Here is a 20,129-nt window from a genome sequence, read left to right on the forward strand (position 1 = left end):
CTCCCTAGGGTTACTATAATACAATGCTAGAGACTGAAAATGACATTTATAATGCATGGGACCTTTAAAGGAAACTCCAACATTTTGTGAACCCTGGAGTTAGACAAGAAGATGCATACCTTTTTCTTCTCTGTGCATGCTGTAGAGTAGGAAGACATTTGGAACTAGGCTAATGGAGGAACCTACTTCCAGTGACTGACGCTAAGCTAGGCTAACAGTGCGTGTCTTCCTACTCCTACTGCATGCACAGAGAAGAAAAATTGTATGTATCTTCTTGTCTAACTCCAGGGTAGATGCCAAATAAGCTAATTTCCCAAACTGTTGGAGTTTTCCTTTAAAGGAACACGCCAACCTTTTGGGAAATTAGCTTATTTGCCATCTACCCTGGAGTTAGACAAGCAGATGCATACCCTTTTCTTCTCTGTGCATGCATTAGGCTTAGGGAACAGCCGCCCCGTTAGCTTAGCCTAGCTTAGCGTCATTCACTGGAAGTAGGTGTGCCAGTGTAGCCTAGTTCCCAACAGTCACAAAATACACTCCAAATACAACTCCAAAACGTTCCTGTAAACATGTTGTGACCTGTGTATTTACCACGTGGAGAAATTTCAGTTTTTCAAAAAACAACAGGGCTTTTGAGGTGATGAAATCACTGTGCCCAGGCAGTAGTGGTTCGGCAAAAAATTGTTGAGTCTATATCTGCTTAGAAAATGAAAATGTTGAATAATTTTATTTATTTATTTATTTTTTATTATTTTTTTGTTCTCACTTTTTCTGTATTTTGCTCCCATCCCAATTTTGTCGTTATGCCAATTCCCTTCCTGGTCGTTGCGTGCATTGTCCCACTGTCGTGTCGGCCTAGGGAGGGTGTAGAACTACCACATGCCTCCTCCGATACATGTGGAGTCAGCCAGCCGCTTCTTTTCACCTGACAGCGAGGACTCTCACTGGGGGAATGTAACGCGTGCGGAGGTTCGCGCTATTTCCCCCCGATCCCCTCCCTGCTGAACAGGCGCCCCAACCGACCAGTAGGAACCGCAGTTTACAACGACCAGGACACATACCCCGCCGGCTTTCCACCCGCTAACACTGCCAATTGTGTTAGTAGGGACGACTGACAAAGCCGGAGGTACCGCTGACAGCTGGATTCGATCCCAGAGTCTCTGCGGTGGTAGGCGAGTGCATTTCTTTTTACGTGGTAAATACACAGGTCACAACATGTTTACAGGAATGTTTTGGAGATGTATATCACATTCTGATATATATTTTTAGTGTAAATAAAAAAATAATTTAAGCAGAGGTTCGAACCCATTAATTAAGATTCCAATGAAAACGTAACAAACGAAGGTCCGAACGTTCAAGCGTTTGGGGTCAGCCCTATAATGTTCCATCTAAAAATACAACAATTTGATACAACACAGCATCGGAACCAAGTGGTAACATTAGCGACTAGCATGCTATGTATCTTGCCTTTGCTAACTACTGTCAAATGGGGCTATTTCACCAGCTTGCTATTAGCTAGCTCTAGTAACGTTACAATCACAAAGAGGTTCTATGACTAGGTTCGTCGGACCGCAAGGCATTCTGGGTATGCAGGCCCCATGAGGGCATGTAGTATCTCTCTACTCGATGCCTGCAGCTCCAGTTAATTGCCCACAAAACTACGCTCCCGTCTCTAAAAGCCCTGAATTGAACCCAAAGTAGGTTTAATTGTTTTATTGTTGTTTCAGCATTTATTTTGGGGCTTGTACAGCGCGGCCTTTGCATTGGTTTTGTGGCTAACTAGCCGGAGAACAGCATGGATTGTGATGAGAAAGGACTCTACTGATCAACAACACCTTTGGTTACTTGGAAATAAGGCTTTGGTTCCAAAGTTCTCACCTTATCCTTTAACATCTCGATGAATGCTTTGCATTCATGAAACTTAATGTCCTTGTTCTGTCTGTCAGACTCATGTCTTAATGATGTTGTTCTGTCTGTCAGACTCATGTCTTAATGTCCTTGTTCTATCTGTCAGACTCATGTCTTAATGATGTTGTTCTGTCTGTCAGACTCATGTCTTAATGATGTTGTTCTGTCTGTCAGACTCATGTCTTAATGATGTTGTTCTGTCTGTCAGACTCATGTCTTAATGATGTTGTTCTGTCTGTCAGACTCATGTCTTAATGATGTTGTTCTGTCTGTCAGACTCATGTCTTAATGATGTTGTTCTGTCTGTCAGACTCATGTCTTAATGATGTTGTTCTGTCTGTCAGACTCATGTCTTAATGCTGTTGTTCTGTCTGTCAGACTCATGTCTTAATGATGTTGTTCTGTCTGTCAGACTCATCCCTTAATGTCCTTGTTCTGTCTGTCAGGCACATGTCTTAATGTCCTTGTTCTGTCTGTCAGTTAAGTTTCTTAAGTTTCTTTAATAGTTGTCATACAGAAGTACAGAATACTTTTATACAAAATGATTCTTACTGTTACGCTCCAGAGACTGTGCTAGACAAGATAAGTATGAAATAAAATAGTATAGCATGTAAAATAGAAGTAAAATATAGGTCACAGTGTTCAGTATAGACATATGTACAATGTTCGATGCAGAATAGAAGTAACTGAGTTACCATACAATATACAATATACTATGCAATGTACTAATATACAATACTATATAGTGCAAAGCAGAAATGGGATGAGGTACAATTTAGGTACAATTTACAGTAAGGTGTACGAGTTGTAGTGCAAATCCTTTACCAATAAATATAAAGTGTAAAGTGTGTTTAGGTGATCTAAAGTGTGGAGAGTGGGTGCTGCAGTGTGTTGTTTGTTTAAGTGAGTGTGTGGGTGTGTGTGCTGTGTGCATTTCATGGTTGTTGCATAGTGTTTATTGTTCGTTGAGCAGCCTGATGGTCTGGGGATAGAAGCTTCTTCTGAGTCTTACTGTGCTCGCCATGAGACTCCGGTATCGCTTGCCTGACCGCAGCAGTTCAAAGAGGCAGTTGTTCGGGTGGCTGGAGTCCTTGATGATTCTCTTCGCCTTACCCCTGCACCGCTTGTTGTAAATGTTCTGGAGGGTGGGAAGCCCCCCTCCAATTGTGCGTTCGGCTGAACGTGTCACTCTTTGTAGTCTGCTACGGTCTTGTGCAGTGCTATTCCCAAACCAGGAGTTGATGTTGCCAGTCAGGATGCTCTCTATTGTACATGAGTAGAAGTTCTTAAGGATCTTCTGACTGACTTGGAACTTCCTTAGGCGCCTGAGGAAGTAGAGGCGTTGTCGTGCCTTCTTCACAACACTGTCAATGTGTGTGGTCCATGTCAAGTCCTCGGATATGTGGGCTCCGAGGTACTTGAAACTGTTCACTCTCTCGACCGGTGCCCCGTCGATGCTGAGGGGGCTGTAGTCCTTGACCCCCGACCTCCTGAAGTCCACAATCATCTCTTTTGTTTAGCTGACTTTCAGGGAGAGGCAGTTCTCCTGACACCACTGTGACAGATTCTCTACCTCTTCCAGGTAGGCCCTCTCATCGTTGGCAGAGATCAGGCCCACCACTACTGTGTCATCAGCAAATTTGATGATTGTGTTGTTGTTCCGCTGTGCCACGCAGTCATGTGTGTACAGGGAGTAGAGGAGGGGGCTCAGAACACAGCCCTGGGGGGCCCCTATGTTGAGCGTGATGGATGAGGAGGTGCAGTTGCCTGCTCTTACTACCTGGGGTCTGCCCGTCAGGAAGTCCAAGACCCACTGGCAGAGGTCATAGTTCAAGCCCAGGTCCCTGAGCTTGGCTATGAGTTTGGAGGGGACTATGGTATTGAATGCTGAGCTGTAGTCGATGAACAGCATTCTCACATAGTTCCCCTGCCTCTTGTCTTAATGATGTCTTAATGATGTTGTTCTGTCTGTCAGACTCATGTCTTAATGATGTTGTTCTGTCTGTCAGACACATGTCTTAATGATGTTGTTCTGTCTGTCAGACACATGTCTTAATGATGTTGTTCTGTCTGTCAGACTCATGTCTTAATGATGTTGTTCTGTCTGTCAGACTCATGTCTTAATGATGTTGTTCTGTCTGTCAGGCACATGTCTTAATGATGTTGTTCTGTCTGTCAGACACATGTCTTAAATATGTTGTTCTGTCTGTCAGACACATGTCTTAATGATGTTGTTCTGTCTGTCAGACTCATGTCTTAATGATGTTGTTCTGTCTGTCAGACACATGTCTTAATGACGTTGTTCTGTCTGTCAGACTCATGTCTTAATGATGTTGTTCTGTCTGTCAGACTCATGTCTTAATGATGTTGTTCTGTCTCTCAGACTCATGTCTTAATGATGTTGTTCTGTCTGTCAGACTCATGTCTTAATGATATTGTTCTGTCTGTCAGACTCATGTCTTAATGATGTTGTTCTGTCTGTCAGACACATGTCTTAATTATGTTGTTCTGTCTGTCAGGCACATGTCTTAAAGGGGATGTCTTGCTATTCCTTTCACTATTTGGGCAACTTTACACAATTCCTGTGAGTCTATGGAACACATCTGTAAAGTTTATTTGTTTTAAATGCATTGTTTTGTATTTCTAATCAAGTATTCAAAAGCAGCATTTTTCCACTTCAAGATTTCAAGCTGTTTTGGCCTGGCTCCGCGGCACTGGTCGAGGTTGTGTGTAAAATGCGTGTGTGCTTCCCCGCGCGCCGGTCGAGGTTGTGTGTAAAATGCGTGTGTGCTTCCCTGAGAGAGAGAAGCTCCTGTCCCTCTCTCTCTCTCTCTCCCTCTCTATATCTCTCTCTCCCTCTCTATCTCTCTCTCTCCCTCTCTCTCGCTCGCTCGTTCTCTGCTGTCTGTCGGCACCCTCTGTTTGAGGAAGTAATTCCACTCGCTCTGTTGTTGAGCGAATTGTTGATTGTGGGCGGTGGCTACAACCAGTGCCTTATTCACGTCAGCAAAACAGTCCAATCAGAATGGCTTAGTTGAGTGAGGGAAGATCTCGTGAACTCGAGACTAGACTGATGAGTCAAAATGATAATTAGAGACACAGACCACATTGATATAATCCCCCATTGCTAGGAAACAATGATAAACACTGGAAAAGGCCATTTACAAGACACGGGACCTCTAATGATGTTGTTCTGTCTGTCGGGCACATGTCTTAATGATCTCATTCTGTCTGTCAGACACATGTCTTAATGCTGTTGTTCTGTCTGTCAGGCACATGTCTTAATGCTGTTGTTCTGTCTGTCAGACACATGTCTTAATGCCGTTGTTCTGTCTGTCAGACACATGTCTTAATGCCGTTGTTCTGTCTGTCAGGCACATGTCTTAATGATCTCATTCTGTCTGTCAGACACATGTCTTAATGCTGTTGTTCTGTCTGTCAGACACATGTCTTAATGCTGTTGTTCTGTCTGTCAGACACATGTCTTAATGCTGTTGTTCTGTCTGTCAGACACATGTCTTAATGCTGTTGTTCTGTCTGTCAGACACATGTCTTAATGCTGTTGTTCTGTCTGTCAGGCACATGTCTTAATGATCTCATTCTGTCTGTCAGACACATGTCTTAATGATGTCTTAATGCTGTTGTTCTGTCTGTCAGACACATGTCTTAATGCTGTTGTTCTGTCTGTCAGGCACATGTCTTAATGCTGTTGTTCTGTCTGTCAGGCACATGTCTTAATGCTGTTGTTCTGTCTGTCAGGCACATCTCCCACTTCATGTACAAGGTCCCCTTCCCCTCGTCTCAGAGGCCCCGCATCCTGGTGCAGGTGGGTCTAAAGCGGCGTCCGTTTAAGCGTGCAGATGAAGAACCATACAGGTCTGTCGTGAGCTTCACCATGACTGACTGATGTTACGTTACGTCTGTGCAGTCAGAGCTAAGGACGGCAGAGGTTGTATACTTTTAGGTGATACGACTGAGAGTACTACTTACTGTACATTGGCTGTTCAAACATGTTCAAATCGCACTTGTATGGTTCTCCATTTCACCGTGTTTCATTCAAAAACATTTTTATCAGTGTCTTATGTGTTTTGAAAAAACTAACTGTTAGCGGAAGTTCAGTAGTGAATATGTAACAATACAGATGATTGCATCTTTAGAAATGTTAATGTTTTGTAAGCAAATACCCTATGTTGGCTAAACATGTTGAATACTACAGTATATATTATAATTAGTTCTACCTTTTATACCTGCAATATAAAATAAAATAAAATCTGAATATAAAAATAGTGTAAACTAAGGTGCAGTTAAATATGCTCTTATAATATATTTACATTTATATACGATAAATATAGGCAATACATTTTTTTATCTGAATAATATATACTATGAGTAAAAGTAAAGGAGTAAGGTGCAGGTGAGGGTCTGTACCCTAACCGGCATGATATACAGTATGTCATATGTTGAAGTCCATGCAGGTTTTGGTGGTTAAAGGATAACTCCACTTTTTTTTTAAATTAGCTTATTTAACATCTTCCCTGGAGTTAGACAAGAAGATACATACCTTTTTTGTCTCTGTGCGTGCATTTTAGCTTTGGGAATAGACGCTCCGTTAGCATAGCTTAGCTTCATCACTGGAAGTGGGGGAGGACAGTAGCCTTACAGTGCCTTACAGTGTATTGCAAGGTCTGACATTGACCAAACTTGATATGCATGACCTTGGTGGGCTCTAGGTCAACTCCTGAAAAGGGGGTCAATGTCAGACTTTGCAATCAAAAGTTAGGGGGCTAATAACCCTTGCCATAATTTCAGTGCGCCCCTAACTTTTGATTGCAAGGTCTGACATTGACCCCCTTTTCAGGAGTTGACCTAGAGCCCACCAAGGTCATGCATATCAAGTTTGGTCAATGTCAGACCTTGCAATACACTGTAAGGCACTGTAAGGCTACTGTCCTCCCCCACTTCCAGTGATGAAGCTAAGCTATGCTAACGGAGCGTCTATTCCCAAAGCTAAAATGCACGCACAGAGACAAAAAAGGTATGTATCTTCTTGTCTAACTCCAGGGAAGATGTTAAATAAGCTAATTTAAAAAAAAAAGTAGAGTTATCCTTTAAGAGTCAGACACACTTAGTGGTTAAATGGACTGCATTCCTAATAGTTCTCGAGTTCTGCAACTGTTAGTTCTCCAGCTGCTGGCAGCAGTCCCGGCCCATGGTTGTGGAGCCTGATGGCTGCTGGCTGCTGGACGGGCTGAGGCAGTTAGTGGTGTGTCAGGGGGGTATGAATCTAGCTGAATGTGCCTCATAGAGGGGGTGGGAGGGGTTCTCCAGGATGGCAGCCAGCTTCCTTCTCCTCTTGGCTAGCTCCTCATAGAGGGGGTGGGAGGGGTTCTCCAGGATGGCAGCCAGCTTCCTTCTCCTCTTGGCTAGCTCCTCACAGAGGGGGTGGGAGGGGTTCTCCAGGATGGCAGCCAGCTTCCTTCTCCTCTTGGCTAGCTCCTCATAGAGGGGGTGGGAGGGGTTCTCCAGGATGGCAGCCAGCTTCCTTCTCCTCTTGGCTAGCTCCTCACAGAGGGGGTGGGAGGGGTTCTCCAGGATGGCAGCCAGCTTCCTTCTCCTCTTGGCTAGCTCCTCATAGAGGGGGTGGGAGGGGTTCTCCAGGATGGCAGCCAGCTTCCTTCTCCTCTTGGCTAGCTCCTCACAGAGGGGGTGGGAGGGGTTCTCCAGGATGGCAGCCAGCTTCCTTCTCCTCTTGGCTAGCTCCTCATAGAGGGGGTGGGAGGGGTTCTCCAGGATGGCAGCCAGCTTCCTTCTCCTCTTGGCTAGCTCCTCATAGAGGGGGTGGGAGGGGTTCTCCAGGATGGCAGCCAGCTTCCTTCTCCTCTTGGCTAGCTCCTCATAGAGGGGGTGGGAGGGGTTCTCCAGGATGGCAGCCAGCTTCCTTCTCCTCTTGGCTAGCTCCTCATAGAGGGGGTGGGAGGGGTTCTCCAGGATGGCAGCCAGCTTCCTTCTCCTCTTGGCTAGCTCCTCATAGAGGGGGTGGGAGGGGTTCTCCAGGATGGCAGCCAGCTTCCTTCTCCTCTTGGCTAGCTCCTCATAGAGGGGGGTGGGAGGGGTTCTCCAGGATGGCAGCCAGCTTCCTTCTCCTCTTGGCTAGCTCCTCATAGAGGGGGGTGGGAGGGGTTCTCCAGGATGGAAGCCAGCTTCCTTTTCCTCTTGGCTAGCTCCTCACAGAGGGGGTGGGAGGGGTTCTCCAGGATGGCAGCCAGCTTCCTTCTCCTCTTGGCTAGCTCCTCATAGAGGGGGTGGGAGGGGTTCTCCAGGATGGCACCCCAGGAAGAGTAGTCTCACTTTGGGGTAGACTAATGGGGATCTACAATAAAACAATAAAAAGCAGCCAGCTTCCTTCTCATCCTCCTCATCATTGAATGTTTGCTAATGTATTCGTCAATATTCATATTTAGGCTACATGTCGTCTTCAATAAAGGCTTTCGTGCAATTCAGCAAATCATTAATTGCTATCAGTCTTGTTAAAATGTTCCTTACCCCATTTGGAACGAGGGCCTATATTACACATTGGAATATGATATTATGGGCTGCATGTACTGTAGAGCAGGGGTTCCCAAACTTTTCAGGCCGGGGCCCAGAAAATAAGGCGTCAGAGAGCCGCGGCCCAATGCACATCGTCTGGCTTTTTTTTTTTTTTTTTTTGCCAGGCGACCGATTTTTTAAGCCAAATATCACTTCAATCCTATTAAGTTAGTTCAAGTTAGTTATTCATTTATATGTGCTATTTATGAGAGGGCTAACTTGTTGCAAAATAATAATGATAATAATAATAGCCTCATTAAAATACTATTGTTGCTTCGGTTGTTTTCAGCGTTTTATGTGCATAATCTGTTATTTAGTTTGAAATGTTCGTTGAAATAAGTAGATTTTTCGTTTTTGTTTATTTATTAAGTTAATATAAAACCATATAGTCACATTTTAGAATACAATAGAATAGAATTTTAGAATACAACTAGAAACACTGTCCTGGCCTGCTTCTAAGTTCAGTGGCCTGACAAAAAAAAAAAAAAAAAAATATTTTTTTTAAATCATCTCGCGGCCCACCCGTGGCTGCTCGCGGCCCACCTTTGGGAACCACTGCTGTAGAGTAGTTCACGTATGACTAGGTACTTGAATCACGTGTTGCAAAACATGTTTTCCCGGGGGTTTCGTCACACCTTTGATCTTTGACCCGCTCCTCAGCTCTCCCCTCACGACAGCCTGATGTTGAGCCAGCCAGTGTCCTCTCCCTTGCCTCTCAGGTAAGATGTGTTATAGTTCACTAGCTCCTCCCCCCTCTCCACGTGTGTGCCAGGTAGTCATAGCGATGCTGTGTCTGGTGTAAAGATCCATTGACTTATTCTATTTAAAAAAAATGTATAAAGGAATGATATTAGCAAATTACCAAAAAGAGGAAGGGGAGGTGACTATTATCTAAGCTGTTGTTTTCTTTTTCTTTTGTACTACATTATGGATACTGATATTATTTTATTTATTTTATGTTGTTTTCAATGTTAAGAATGAATAATTATTGGCAATGTGGATATTCTCCATTATATAATTTAAGTATTAATTAATGTTCCCACTTGGAAGTGGCGGACAGGGGTAGGGCAAGATACGCTTAGGCTTCTTCCTACTTCTTTTCGAACAGTGATATGTATATTTTCCGTTGTTTGTCTTTTTTATAATTTTTTTTTTTATTAAATCATGTTCGAAATAAAGATTCATTCATTTATTTGTGCTTTTTGTACTTTCCCCACAGCGGCGGTCGCTTCTCCACGCTGCTGCAGAACCTGGGTCCGGAGAACGCCATCACCCTGTTGGTGTTTGCTGTGACGGAACACAAGATCCTGATCCACTCCCTGCGACCCGCGGTGTTGACGAGCGTCACCGAGGCTCTGGTGAATGTAAGTGTTGCTGCCCGTGTCGAATAGTCGGCTATAGGCGACTTCGGTGGAATTTGCGTGGCTAGAGGGAACGGCTCGGACTGCGGTTGATTTCCTGTTGCCGTGTTTGCTCAAATATCAACACCTTGACGGGAAATGAAATGTAGTCGATTTAGAATGTTTACATTGTCAAGTCGATGCCGCCTATAAGGCCCAGAGATGGTGTGTTGGTTAACCCTTTCACTACCACACTACCAAAGGGTTAACCCTTTCACTGCCACACTATCAAATGGTTAACCCTTTCACTGCCACACGACAAAGGGTTAGCCCTTTCACAACCACACTACAGAACCCTTTCACTACCACACTACAGACTGTTAACCGTCTGTAGTGTGGTAGTGAAAGGGTTCTGTAGTGTGGTAGTTAAAGGGGGCGACAATGGCTCAGGAGGTAGAGCGGAAGGTTCCCAGTAGGTTCCCGGTTCGATTCCCAGGCAGCTTGTCGAAGTGTCCTTGAGCAAGACACTTAACCCCTAACAGCAGGTCGGCACCTTGCATGGTCGCCTCCGCCGTCAGTGTGTGAAATGTGAATGTGTGAGCGAACGGGTGAATGTGAGGAACAACAAATTGTAAAGCGCTTTGGATAAAAGCTGCTATATAAATGCACAATTTACCATTTAACCCTTTCACTACCAAAGGGTTAACCCTTTCACTGCAACAATACAGACGGTTAACCTTCTGTAGTGTGGTAGTGAAATGGTTAACCTTCTGTAGTGTGGTTGTGAAAGGGTTAACCCTTTGTCGTGTGGCAATGGAAAGGGTTAACCTTCTGTATTGTCGCAGTGAAAGGGTTAACCCTTTGGCAGTGTGTTAGTGAAAGGGTTAAATGGGTGTTCTATGGAGATGGAGTTTCTTCACTTTCTTGTTTTGGTCTGATGTGCGGGTTGGAGTTTAGTAACTTATTATACTGTGACCTCTCTTGTCAGAGCCACCCCCTTGTCCCCACTAAACACCGACCCACGTGTCGGACCAAAGCAAAAGGATGTAAATAAAGTGCAATACCAAACAGAGCTCTTTTGCAGGGAGGTCGCTGTTTGACGGAATTACAGATTCGACCTTTAAACATCGGTTTAAACAAGCTTATACGTTTAAACTGAATTACAATTTAAAATCTATTTCAGTGGAATACCCCTACTGGGGTAGAACTGAACTCTTGGAATATCCTCCTCACCTTATCTCTCCTACACAGTGTCCCGATCAGCCTCCCTACTGTCTCAATAAAGAAGAACACCAAGAGGACTGTCCAGTCTTTTGTGTATTCACTCAGCTTTAGAGAACAGTAGCACTTACTTACTGGACGGACTCTGACGGTAGCTCTTTGCTGGCTGAAGAAGGTGGAGCAGACCCGTTTTTATTATAGCAGTAATTGAAGCAGATAGTGTACAGTCATCACAAGATCTCACAGCCAGTTTGATCTGTCTCTCTCTCTCTCATATCCACCATTTATCCTTCCCCCCTCTCTCTCTTCCTTCTCTCTTGTTCTCCTTCCCCCCCCCCCCTCTCTCTCTCTCTTTCTCATTTCTCTCTCCCTGTCTCTCTCTTTCTCCTTTCTCTCTCCCTCCTCTCTCTTGTTCTATATATATCTTTCTCCATCATTCTCTCTCTCCTTCCTCCTCTCTTTCTCCTTCCTCCTCTCTTTCTCCTTCCTCCTCTCTCCTTCCCCCTCTATCTCCTCTCTCTTTTTCCTCCCCCTCTCTCTCTCTCTCTCTCTCTCTCTCTCTCTCTCTCTCTCTCTCTTCGCCCCCTCTCTTTCTTTCTTTCTTTCTCTCTCTCCTTCCTCCTCTCTTCTTCTCTCTCTCAGATGATCTTTCCATTCCACTGGCCTTGCCCCTACATCCCTCTCTGCCCCCTGGCGCTGGCGGGCGTACTGAGTGCTCCCTGCCCGTTCATCGTGGGTCTGGACTCCCGCTACTTTGATCTGTACGACCCCCCGCCAGACGTCAGCTGTGTGGATCTGGACACCAACACCATCTTCCAGTGAGTAGCGAGGCTCCTGAGGCGTCCCGCTGAGGCAGCTCATTAGACGGGGGCTGTGCGCCGTGCAGCACCCTGACACTGGTTAGCGGGCCTCCACAGGGTTCCAGAGAGTGAGACGACTTGAGATGCGTTCCACAACAGTGCAGTATTTCCTTTATATATCAGGAGTGATTCTGAAATAACGTGATTATTATGGGAAGGAAGGAAGAGATGTGTTTAATTTACTTGCTAGTTGCTACATTTGTAGGCCCTCTGCCCATGTAATGTTTTGGCCCTTGGTCCTCCACGTCAAAGCTTTGATAGTATTTTATTTTATTACATTTTATTACAATATTGCATAGTTACATTGTTACAACTCACATGGTCTGTTGTAGTTGTATATACGTTTGGCTTTCAGAATGGAATGGGAGAAAGACTTAAGGTGCTCCCATGGTCGAGCGGACCGTACTCCGAGCGGACTCCGCGGAGGTCCGCGCGGACACTTTGAGCTTTCATAGTCGAGTGGACCTCCGCGTTCCAATTTCCTACATGTCTTGCGCCAGTTTACACAATTTTCCCCACGCTGTTCAACTTCTGTCATGTCGTCGTCATCCGATGTCAAAATATTATCTCCGTTTCCAATATTTACAAATAAAACTGGCAGTTTTACACACCTGCAAACACCGCCACGTATTCCTATATTTTAGAGCTTCGCGCTTTTAACAACACATCATGCATATCACTGTGGCGTCCAAAGTGTTAAATTATGTATTATTATTATTATTATTATTATTATTATTATTATTATTATTATTATTATTATTATTATTATTTTATTATTATTATTATTATTATTATTATTATTATTATTATTATTATTATTATTATTATTATTATGTGAATTCCTCTCTGCTCTCTGTTGACTCTCTCCTCCCTCCAAATGCCGGCTCATGAGTTCTAAGTTTAGAAGACCAAGTCCATTTTCTAAAAAGTCTGAAATGAAATAGTTTTTCGTTTGGTGTCAGACTCATTTTAAAATGATGGGAAGGCAATTCTGTGGCGGGTCAGGTTAGGTCAGTAACGGCTTCCGTCACGGTCACAGCCTGCTGGTCGAGCAGCCAGGCTGCTGCAGGGTGGTCCTCTCTCTCTCTCTCTCTCTCTCTCTCTCTCTCTCTCTCTCTCTCTCTCTGTCTGTCTGTCTGTCTGTCTGTCTGTCTGTCTGTCTGTCTGTCTGTCTGTCTGTCTGTCTGAGAGACGCTCCTTCTCCCACCTGTCATATTTGTTCTGGCCTCCGCGGTGATCCAGAGCTGACTCTCTGCTTCTGCTGCTTCTCCAGCAACGAGGACAAGCGGGCTCTGACGTGGAAGGTCCTGCCCAAGAAGGCCTGCAAGAACCTGATGAACGTGCTGAGCAATCTCTACCAGCAGCTGATTGACGGTGAGCGTTGGAACCTATGTGTGAACGGACGGAACTGTCTATTTTAATACAAAACGACTAAACAGAAACGGCACTCAAAAAAAGAGGAAAAAATAACAAACAAAATAAATTAAAACTAACACAAAACATTCACCATTCTTTTCTCTTCATATTAAGATAAGATATTCCTTTATTGATCCCCTTGGGGAAATTCAGGCATCATACTGTGTCAGCATGGGGAGGGGGGAGCGGAGGTATAGGTATGGGCAGGGTAATAGTAGGAAGACATAAATATAGGCAATGAAATTATAGTACAGTAGAAAAAGTTTAAATAAACAGTGTAAACAGGTAAGATACGCTGCCACTCACCTCGGCGCCAAACTAGAGATGTTTTCACACAAGTGACACACATTCTGTCGTCATGGGCCTGACCAACTCCTGCCACCTCCCCCACCTCTCCTCAAACCTCTCCCTCTGTAGTCTCAGTGCGTACATCAAGCTTTCCATCACATAGATCTCATGGATCACCTGCATCCATTCTCCCTCCGTCGGCACCACATGACTCCTCCACGTCCTCCTGTTCGGTCGCCACCCTTAACCCTTTCACTACCACACTATATATACAGAAGGTTAAACTTTCACTACCACATTACAGAAGGTTAAGGGTTAACGTGAAAGGGTTAACGTGTAAAAAAAAAAAAACGTTATCGTCGTCAGTATCCCTCATATCTATTGCAAAGGATCTAGAAATGTAGAACAAAGGACTTAAAGAAAGAAAAGAGCTCCATCTGCATTCGTCATTTTCAAAAGGCGAGGTCGGCTGCACTTTCGGTGAACCTCTCCGTGAAATGGATTATTCCTGGAGGTCTGAACAGCAGATTGAAACCCATTGGCTTAGGCTGAGCCAATAGCATCCTAGGCTCCTTTTTGGAGACTGTCCAATGGGCTTGACTCCGTCGTGGAGCCGGTCGTCTCTGAGGGAAACCTCTCATCGTGTTCTGCTGAGTCATGGTGTCTGTTCTGCTGAGTCATGGTGTCTGTTCTGCTGAGGCTTCATGGTGTCTGTTCTGCTGAGGCTTCATGGTGTCTGTTCTGCTGAGTCATGGTGTCTGTTCTGCTGAGGCTTCATGGTGTCTGTTCTGCTGAGGCTTCATGGTGTCTGTTCTGCTGAGGCTTCATGGTGTCTGTTCTGCTGAGGCTTCATGGTGTCTGTTCTGCTGAGGCTTCATGGTGTCTGTTCTGCTGAGGCTTCATGGTGTCTGTTCTGCTAAGTCATTGTGTCTGTTCTGCTGAGGCTTCATGGTGTCTGTTCTGCTGAGTCATGGTGTCTGTTCTGCTGAGGCTTCATGGTGTCTGTTCTGCTAAGTCATGGTGTCTGTTCTGCTGAGGCTTCATGGTGTCTGTTCTGCTCACCTGTATCCTTAACCCTTTCACTGCCACACTGCCAAAGGGTTAACCCTTTCACTGTGACAATACAGAAGGTTAACCCTTTTCACTGCTACACGACAAAGGGTTAACCCTTTTCACTGCTACACGACAAAGGGTTAACCCCTTCACTGCCACACTACAGAAGGTTAACCCTTTCACTACCACACTACAGACGGTTAACCTTTCACTACCACACTACAGACGGTTAACCGTCTGTAGTGTGGTAGTGAAAGGTTAACCGTCTGTAGTGTGGTAGTGAAAGGGTTAACCTTATGTAGTGTGGTAGTGAAAGGTTAACCTTCTGTAGTGTGGTAGTGAAAGCATTAACTGATTGTAGTGTGGTAGTGAAAGGTTAACCGTCTGTAGTGTGGTAGTGAAAGGGTTAACCTTATGTAGTGTGGTAGTGAAAGGTTAACCTTCTGTAGTGTGGTAGTGAAAGCATTAACTGATTGTAGTGTGGTAGTGAAAGGTTAACCGTATGTAGTGTGGTAGTGAAAGGGTTAAAGGGGAATGTCGAGTGTTTTTCAAATCAAATTTATTTGCAAGGTCCGACAACACAAGTTAATGTCCCCATGGGCCGGACACGTCTTCTTTAAACAAGTCAAGAAGAAACATCACAATAAATCAAGAACAAAACAAAAACACCATAAAGTCCAAAAAATTTAAATTAAATAAATGAATACAACACTCGCGAAGGTAAGGAAAAACTCACTAAAACCTAGCAATAGGAAAAAATGTGGAGGAAAGAAACATTAGAAGCGCCGTTCAAGGGGGGATCTCCCTTCTTAGATGTCAGTGATAGTAGTGTTGCAATAAAACAGAAGAACAGTTGGTAAGCATGCACTATGTGTAATGAAACACATAAGTGCATACAATAGCAACTGAACATTTTGAAGTATTTTTAAATAGAGCTGATGGCGGATCTTTTTGAGGCATGGGGGCGTGGGGGTGGCGCAGAGAGGGTTTCCCAGAATCCACATGTTATTCCTGCACCCCAGGACAGTTCAGTCTGTGTCCCACTGTTTCCTAAAGCTAGAAACTCTTAAGATTAAGATTAAACTGGACTTTGAAGAAGTCTTTATTCGTAGCACACATTGCAACGTAGTTGTGCAGCGACACAGACATGCGATGGGCTACACACATAGGAAACACACACATGCATTTTTTGGGGGTCGCGGATTAAATGCCTCTCTGCGCTTGACCCATCCTGTTGTCCTTCCCCCCAGCAGCCGGGAGCAGACATGGGCAGAGGCGTCGGGCCGCACCCCGGTGTTAGATTTCGACCATAATCAGCCAGTATCACCTCTTCATCTGTGTTTGTGTAGTTTCTGCGTTGTGTTTATCTCTCGACCTTCTCATACTGGCTGTACATCGTGGTCATCCCCCTTATATGCAATCCGTAATCATAAGAATTCAACACTGGCAAGGTGATACCTTTCTTGGAAAACGTTGTTTATTCCATAAACAAAGCCTCGTAATCGGATGGAAACCAGTTCTGTATCATCCTTGAAAAGTCTAATGGAAGAAACTAAATTCATTATTCTAATGATCTCTCCTATCACCCCGCTCGGTGGTCGTCGCGGCCTAGCTGTTATCCAAAAGCCTTCCCTGTTGTTGTGCCACGTCAGTCCTCCCCTCCACCCTTCGCCGCGAGGGAAGGGGGGGGGGGTCGTTTCAAAGTCTCTGATCAAGCTTCTTCTCGTCTGTGCCTCGTATCTGAATCTAACTTACACCCGGAAGAAACTCACATCATAATGTCTTCGCCATAGCAACGACAGGCCTGGCCCCTCTTCTCGTTGCTATGTGACATGCTGTCTTTTGACCCAAATCACTATGGCAGCGGTGATGTTGATATTAACTTCCTAGCTCCAAACCCGCCTGCTCTCAGTGCAATGTTTTGGTTACGAACCTGCTGAACGACCTTGGCATGCACACACACCCTGCTTGCTGCTAACACACTGACTCTCTGTTGTCCTCCTCCTCTGAGATGGCTATAAGTAGATGCTGTCATCCACCAATATTTTACATTATATACACATTGAAAAACATAGACATCCTTCACCGGGGACCAATCCAAGTGCTCCTGTCCGTCTTCCTCAGGGACGCGACAGCGTTAGCGATCTGTTCTGCATGTTTTTCCATTGGGTTTATCTCTTTTTCTGGAGGGGAAACCCTTGCGAGCACGGGGAGAACATGCAAACTCCACACAGAAAGGCCCGGGAGATACCCCACCTGGGTGCGTCTATACTTCCCGCAAGCAAGTTGTCCTTTTGCACGATCTGATTGGCCACTGACGTTTCTGGTCATGTGACATGTGCGCCCAATCGTGTTACGGCAAGTTCTTGGGACGGTTAAGCTTAGGCGCTGTTTCGAAGTTGGTTAAGGTTAGAGTTTGTCTTAGAGCAGGGCGATGGAACGCCAGCCCTGATTCCAAACTCTAACCTTAACCAACTGCGAAAGAGTCGCCTAAGCTTAACCAGTGATAAACTAGGCGTTAGGTCGTTTGCAGGCTGTTCGACGCGGAAATGGGCTAAGACACTGCTCGTCATGCGATTGGCGCACATGTCACACGACCAGAAACGTCAGTGGCCAATCAGAGCAACGCGGAAGGACAACTTGCTTGTGGGAAGTATAGACGCCACCTGGGTACCTGGCAACCCAGCAACCTGGTCCCCAAGCGGGAATCGAACCCAGGACCTTCTTGCTGTGAGATGACAGTGTTAACCACCATCTCCTTTTTTTTTTTGAAACTTTGACCAGACAGCTGGTTCTTTTTAGCGTTTATCGCTTTTTTATTTTTTTCTGGTCAAGCATGACCGACAGAAACAGGTTGAATGGGATATAGATAGGGGAAGACACTCTGAGAAAATACGGCGAGTCCGGGAGTCGAACTCGTGTACCCCAGATCCGTGACGCGCACGGTTGTCCCCGACGCCGAAATAGCGCCGAGATACGCGATGAGCTACTGGAGCTCCCCTAACCACCATCTCTTAAGCTGCTGTAGTATAGAGTATTATAGGATATGATGCTTATCTGTGCAGTTGAAATCACAAATTGCCTATCTGGTGCAGACTGCCGTGAAAGTTATGCTAATACACAATTATAAACATTCATTCCTGCCTGTGTCCATTATGACTCACAATGCTAATAGGCTGTCACTTTTTGTTCGAAAATCAGAACGATCGATCGGACCTGGTAAAATGTTCACTGTCTGTTTCTCTCCATCTCTCCTCTTGGTCTGTTTCTCTCCATCTGTGTCTTTCTGTCTGTTTCTCTCCTCTGTCTTTCTGTCTGTTTCTCTCCATCTCTCCTCTCTGTCTCTCTGTCTGTTTCTCTCCATTCTCTCCATCTCTCCTCTCTCTGCTTTTCTCCATCTCTCCTCTGTCTGCTTCTCTCCATCTCTCCTCTGTCTGCTTCTCTCCATCTCTCCTCTCTCTGCTTCTCTCCATCTCTCCTCTCTGCTTCTCTCCATCTCTCCTCTGTCTGCTTTTCTCCTCTCTCTCTCTGCTTCTCTCCATCTCTCCTCTGTCTCTCTCCATCTCTCCTCTCTGTCTGGTTCTCTCCATCTCTCCTCTCCTCTCTGTCTGCCTCTCTCCATCTCTCCTCTCTCTCTGCTTCTCTCCATCTCTCCTCTCTGTCTGCTTCTCTTCATCTCTCCTCTCCTCTCTGTCTCTCCATCTCTCCTCTATGTCTCTCTCTGCTTCTCTCCATCTCGCCTCTCTGTCTGCTTCATCTCTTCATCTCTCCGTGTCTCCTCACTGCTTGACTGACTGCTGAGCACAGCAGCGATGGGAACTGTAATTTGGGGTTGCCTGAGTTCATGTAAACTCACTACAGGAGCCATGAATAACATTGTAACTGAGGGGTACAATTCCCTGACTGTATTGTTAGATATGATACTTACTACCACTACCTCTTGTACTTTAGACTCTGGCCACCCAGTACTAGGTATAAATAATTATGATAAACACTCCCACCTGATGAAACGGATCCAACACAAATGTACCAAGTCGAAAGTCTGCGTTTAATAATAATACATAGCAAAAGGTATGTACAACGATCACTTAATTACATTTATGATTTGAAATAGTATGCACTTTTATGGCAAATGAGTATTCGTAGGTAGATCAATATCGAATGTCCAATCTCTGATTGCGCAGGAAGCAAATATACAACCTGGAATATTTAGGGAACAATAGCAATGATACTTGAATGATTATATAGCTGGATACACTAGGGGAAGGTTCCGACTGCTTGTAGGACAGCTGGAGGGGGGGGGGTAGAGTCTGGCTGTATCCCGTCTGGCCGAGGGTATCCTGGGAGAGCCCACAGTCGTGCGACCCGGTGCCCAGCGATCCTCGATCCACAGATGAAAGCAGTTGGACTCTCTGTGGCCGGCGTCCTCCGGTCCACGATGGAGAGACGTGAGGCGACCTCGTCGTGTAGAGCGTCTTCTCACCTGTCGTCCTCTCCGGGGGGGGTATTTCCAACACACCGCAGTGTTGGCCTTTATCCATAGAATAATCAAAGTACTCAAAGCATAATCCAAGCCGGGGAAGGCTAGCCGTCGTCGGTAGAATAATCCAATATACAGGTCCACTCGCTCTTTGGCCTGGAGCTCCTCGGGTGCAGCTTCACGTGGGGTCAACCACCCTGGATAAGCGTCCAGCTGATGCCCGAAACGATGGGGGTGCTGATTACTATAGAACTCTTACCGCACGAGGCACTACATATGAATAGACTATTATTAGCTTAATAGAATACGTCCAACTCGACGATATAGTGCCAAATATGACTATTCAAATATTAATATACACGATGTCTCAATGCCGATACTGGGCCGAATTGGCCTTACTGCCCACACGTGGTTCGCGGGGAGGCTTTTGCGTCTGTCACTCTGTTGGAGGGTAAGGAACTGGACTAAAAGAAAGCTCTACTTTAATAGCGCAGTATATATACGCACTATGAACAAATAGTACCATTAGTGGTGCGGTAGACATATTCCTACGCGGAACTAGGACTTGTCCATACATGTTGAGCGGTACGATTGAACCTGGTCTGAGGGGTATGGCGACCTGGCACCAAGGTCTCGTCCAATGGTAGAATGGAGACTATTATGGGATGTTCAGTAGACTAGAAGGGATATTCAATGCATATTGTACAAGGAATATACAAGGGATATCAGGGGATATACAAATACAATTAAATATATATATATAAATAAATATATATATTCGGTTTAATCTGATCCTTCAGAACAAACATGATGTCTGATGTCTCATCAACCGTGATGTTCTTTCACCAGAAATGAGTTCCTTCCATAGACTGTAAAATGTGTGAAAAGAAAATGTGTGTTCCTAATTGTGATGTACCTGCCATTAGCACTATTGCTCACTCACCTACTCTCTCTTTCTCTCTCTCTCTTATACAC

The 20,129-nt window shown here is 45.0% G+C and overlaps 1 protein-coding gene and 1 pseudogene across 2 annotated transcripts in view; one reads left to right on the forward strand and one right to left on the reverse strand.

Annotated features, from left to right (window-relative positions):
* The window catches only part of LOC311247302 (C-myc promoter-binding protein-like), a gene marked incomplete at both ends in the record, with an annotated part of 28,548 nt that extends 26,655 nt beyond the window's left edge, over nt 1-1,893 (reverse strand). Inside the window, one exon of the mRNA XM_084337661.1 lies at nt 1,879-1,893. Within this exon, the coding sequence (XP_084193787.1) occupies nt 1,879-1,893 (15 nt within the window). The remainder of the gene's footprint in view (nt 1-1,878) is intronic.
* A 3,780-nt stretch (nt 1,894-5,673) lies between these two features.
* Nucleotides 5,674-20,129, forward strand: part of LOC311247056 (C-myc promoter-binding protein-like) — a 102,809-nt pseudogene continuing 88,353 nt past the window's right edge. The window contains exons 1-5 of the transcript XR_014621009.1: nt 5,674-5,734; nt 9,157-9,215; nt 9,716-9,860; nt 11,700-11,875; nt 13,191-13,291. The product of XR_014621009.1 is annotated as a C-myc promoter-binding protein-like (transcript). The remainder of the gene's footprint in view (nt 5,735-9,156; nt 9,216-9,715; nt 9,861-11,699; nt 11,876-13,190; nt 13,292-20,129) is intronic.

Source organism: Notolepis coatsorum (assembly GCF_963971535.1).
Source record: "Notolepis coatsorum genome assembly, chromosome: 20".
Taxonomy (NCBI): Eukaryota; Metazoa; Chordata; class Actinopteri; order Aulopiformes; family Paralepididae; genus Notolepis; species Notolepis coatsorum.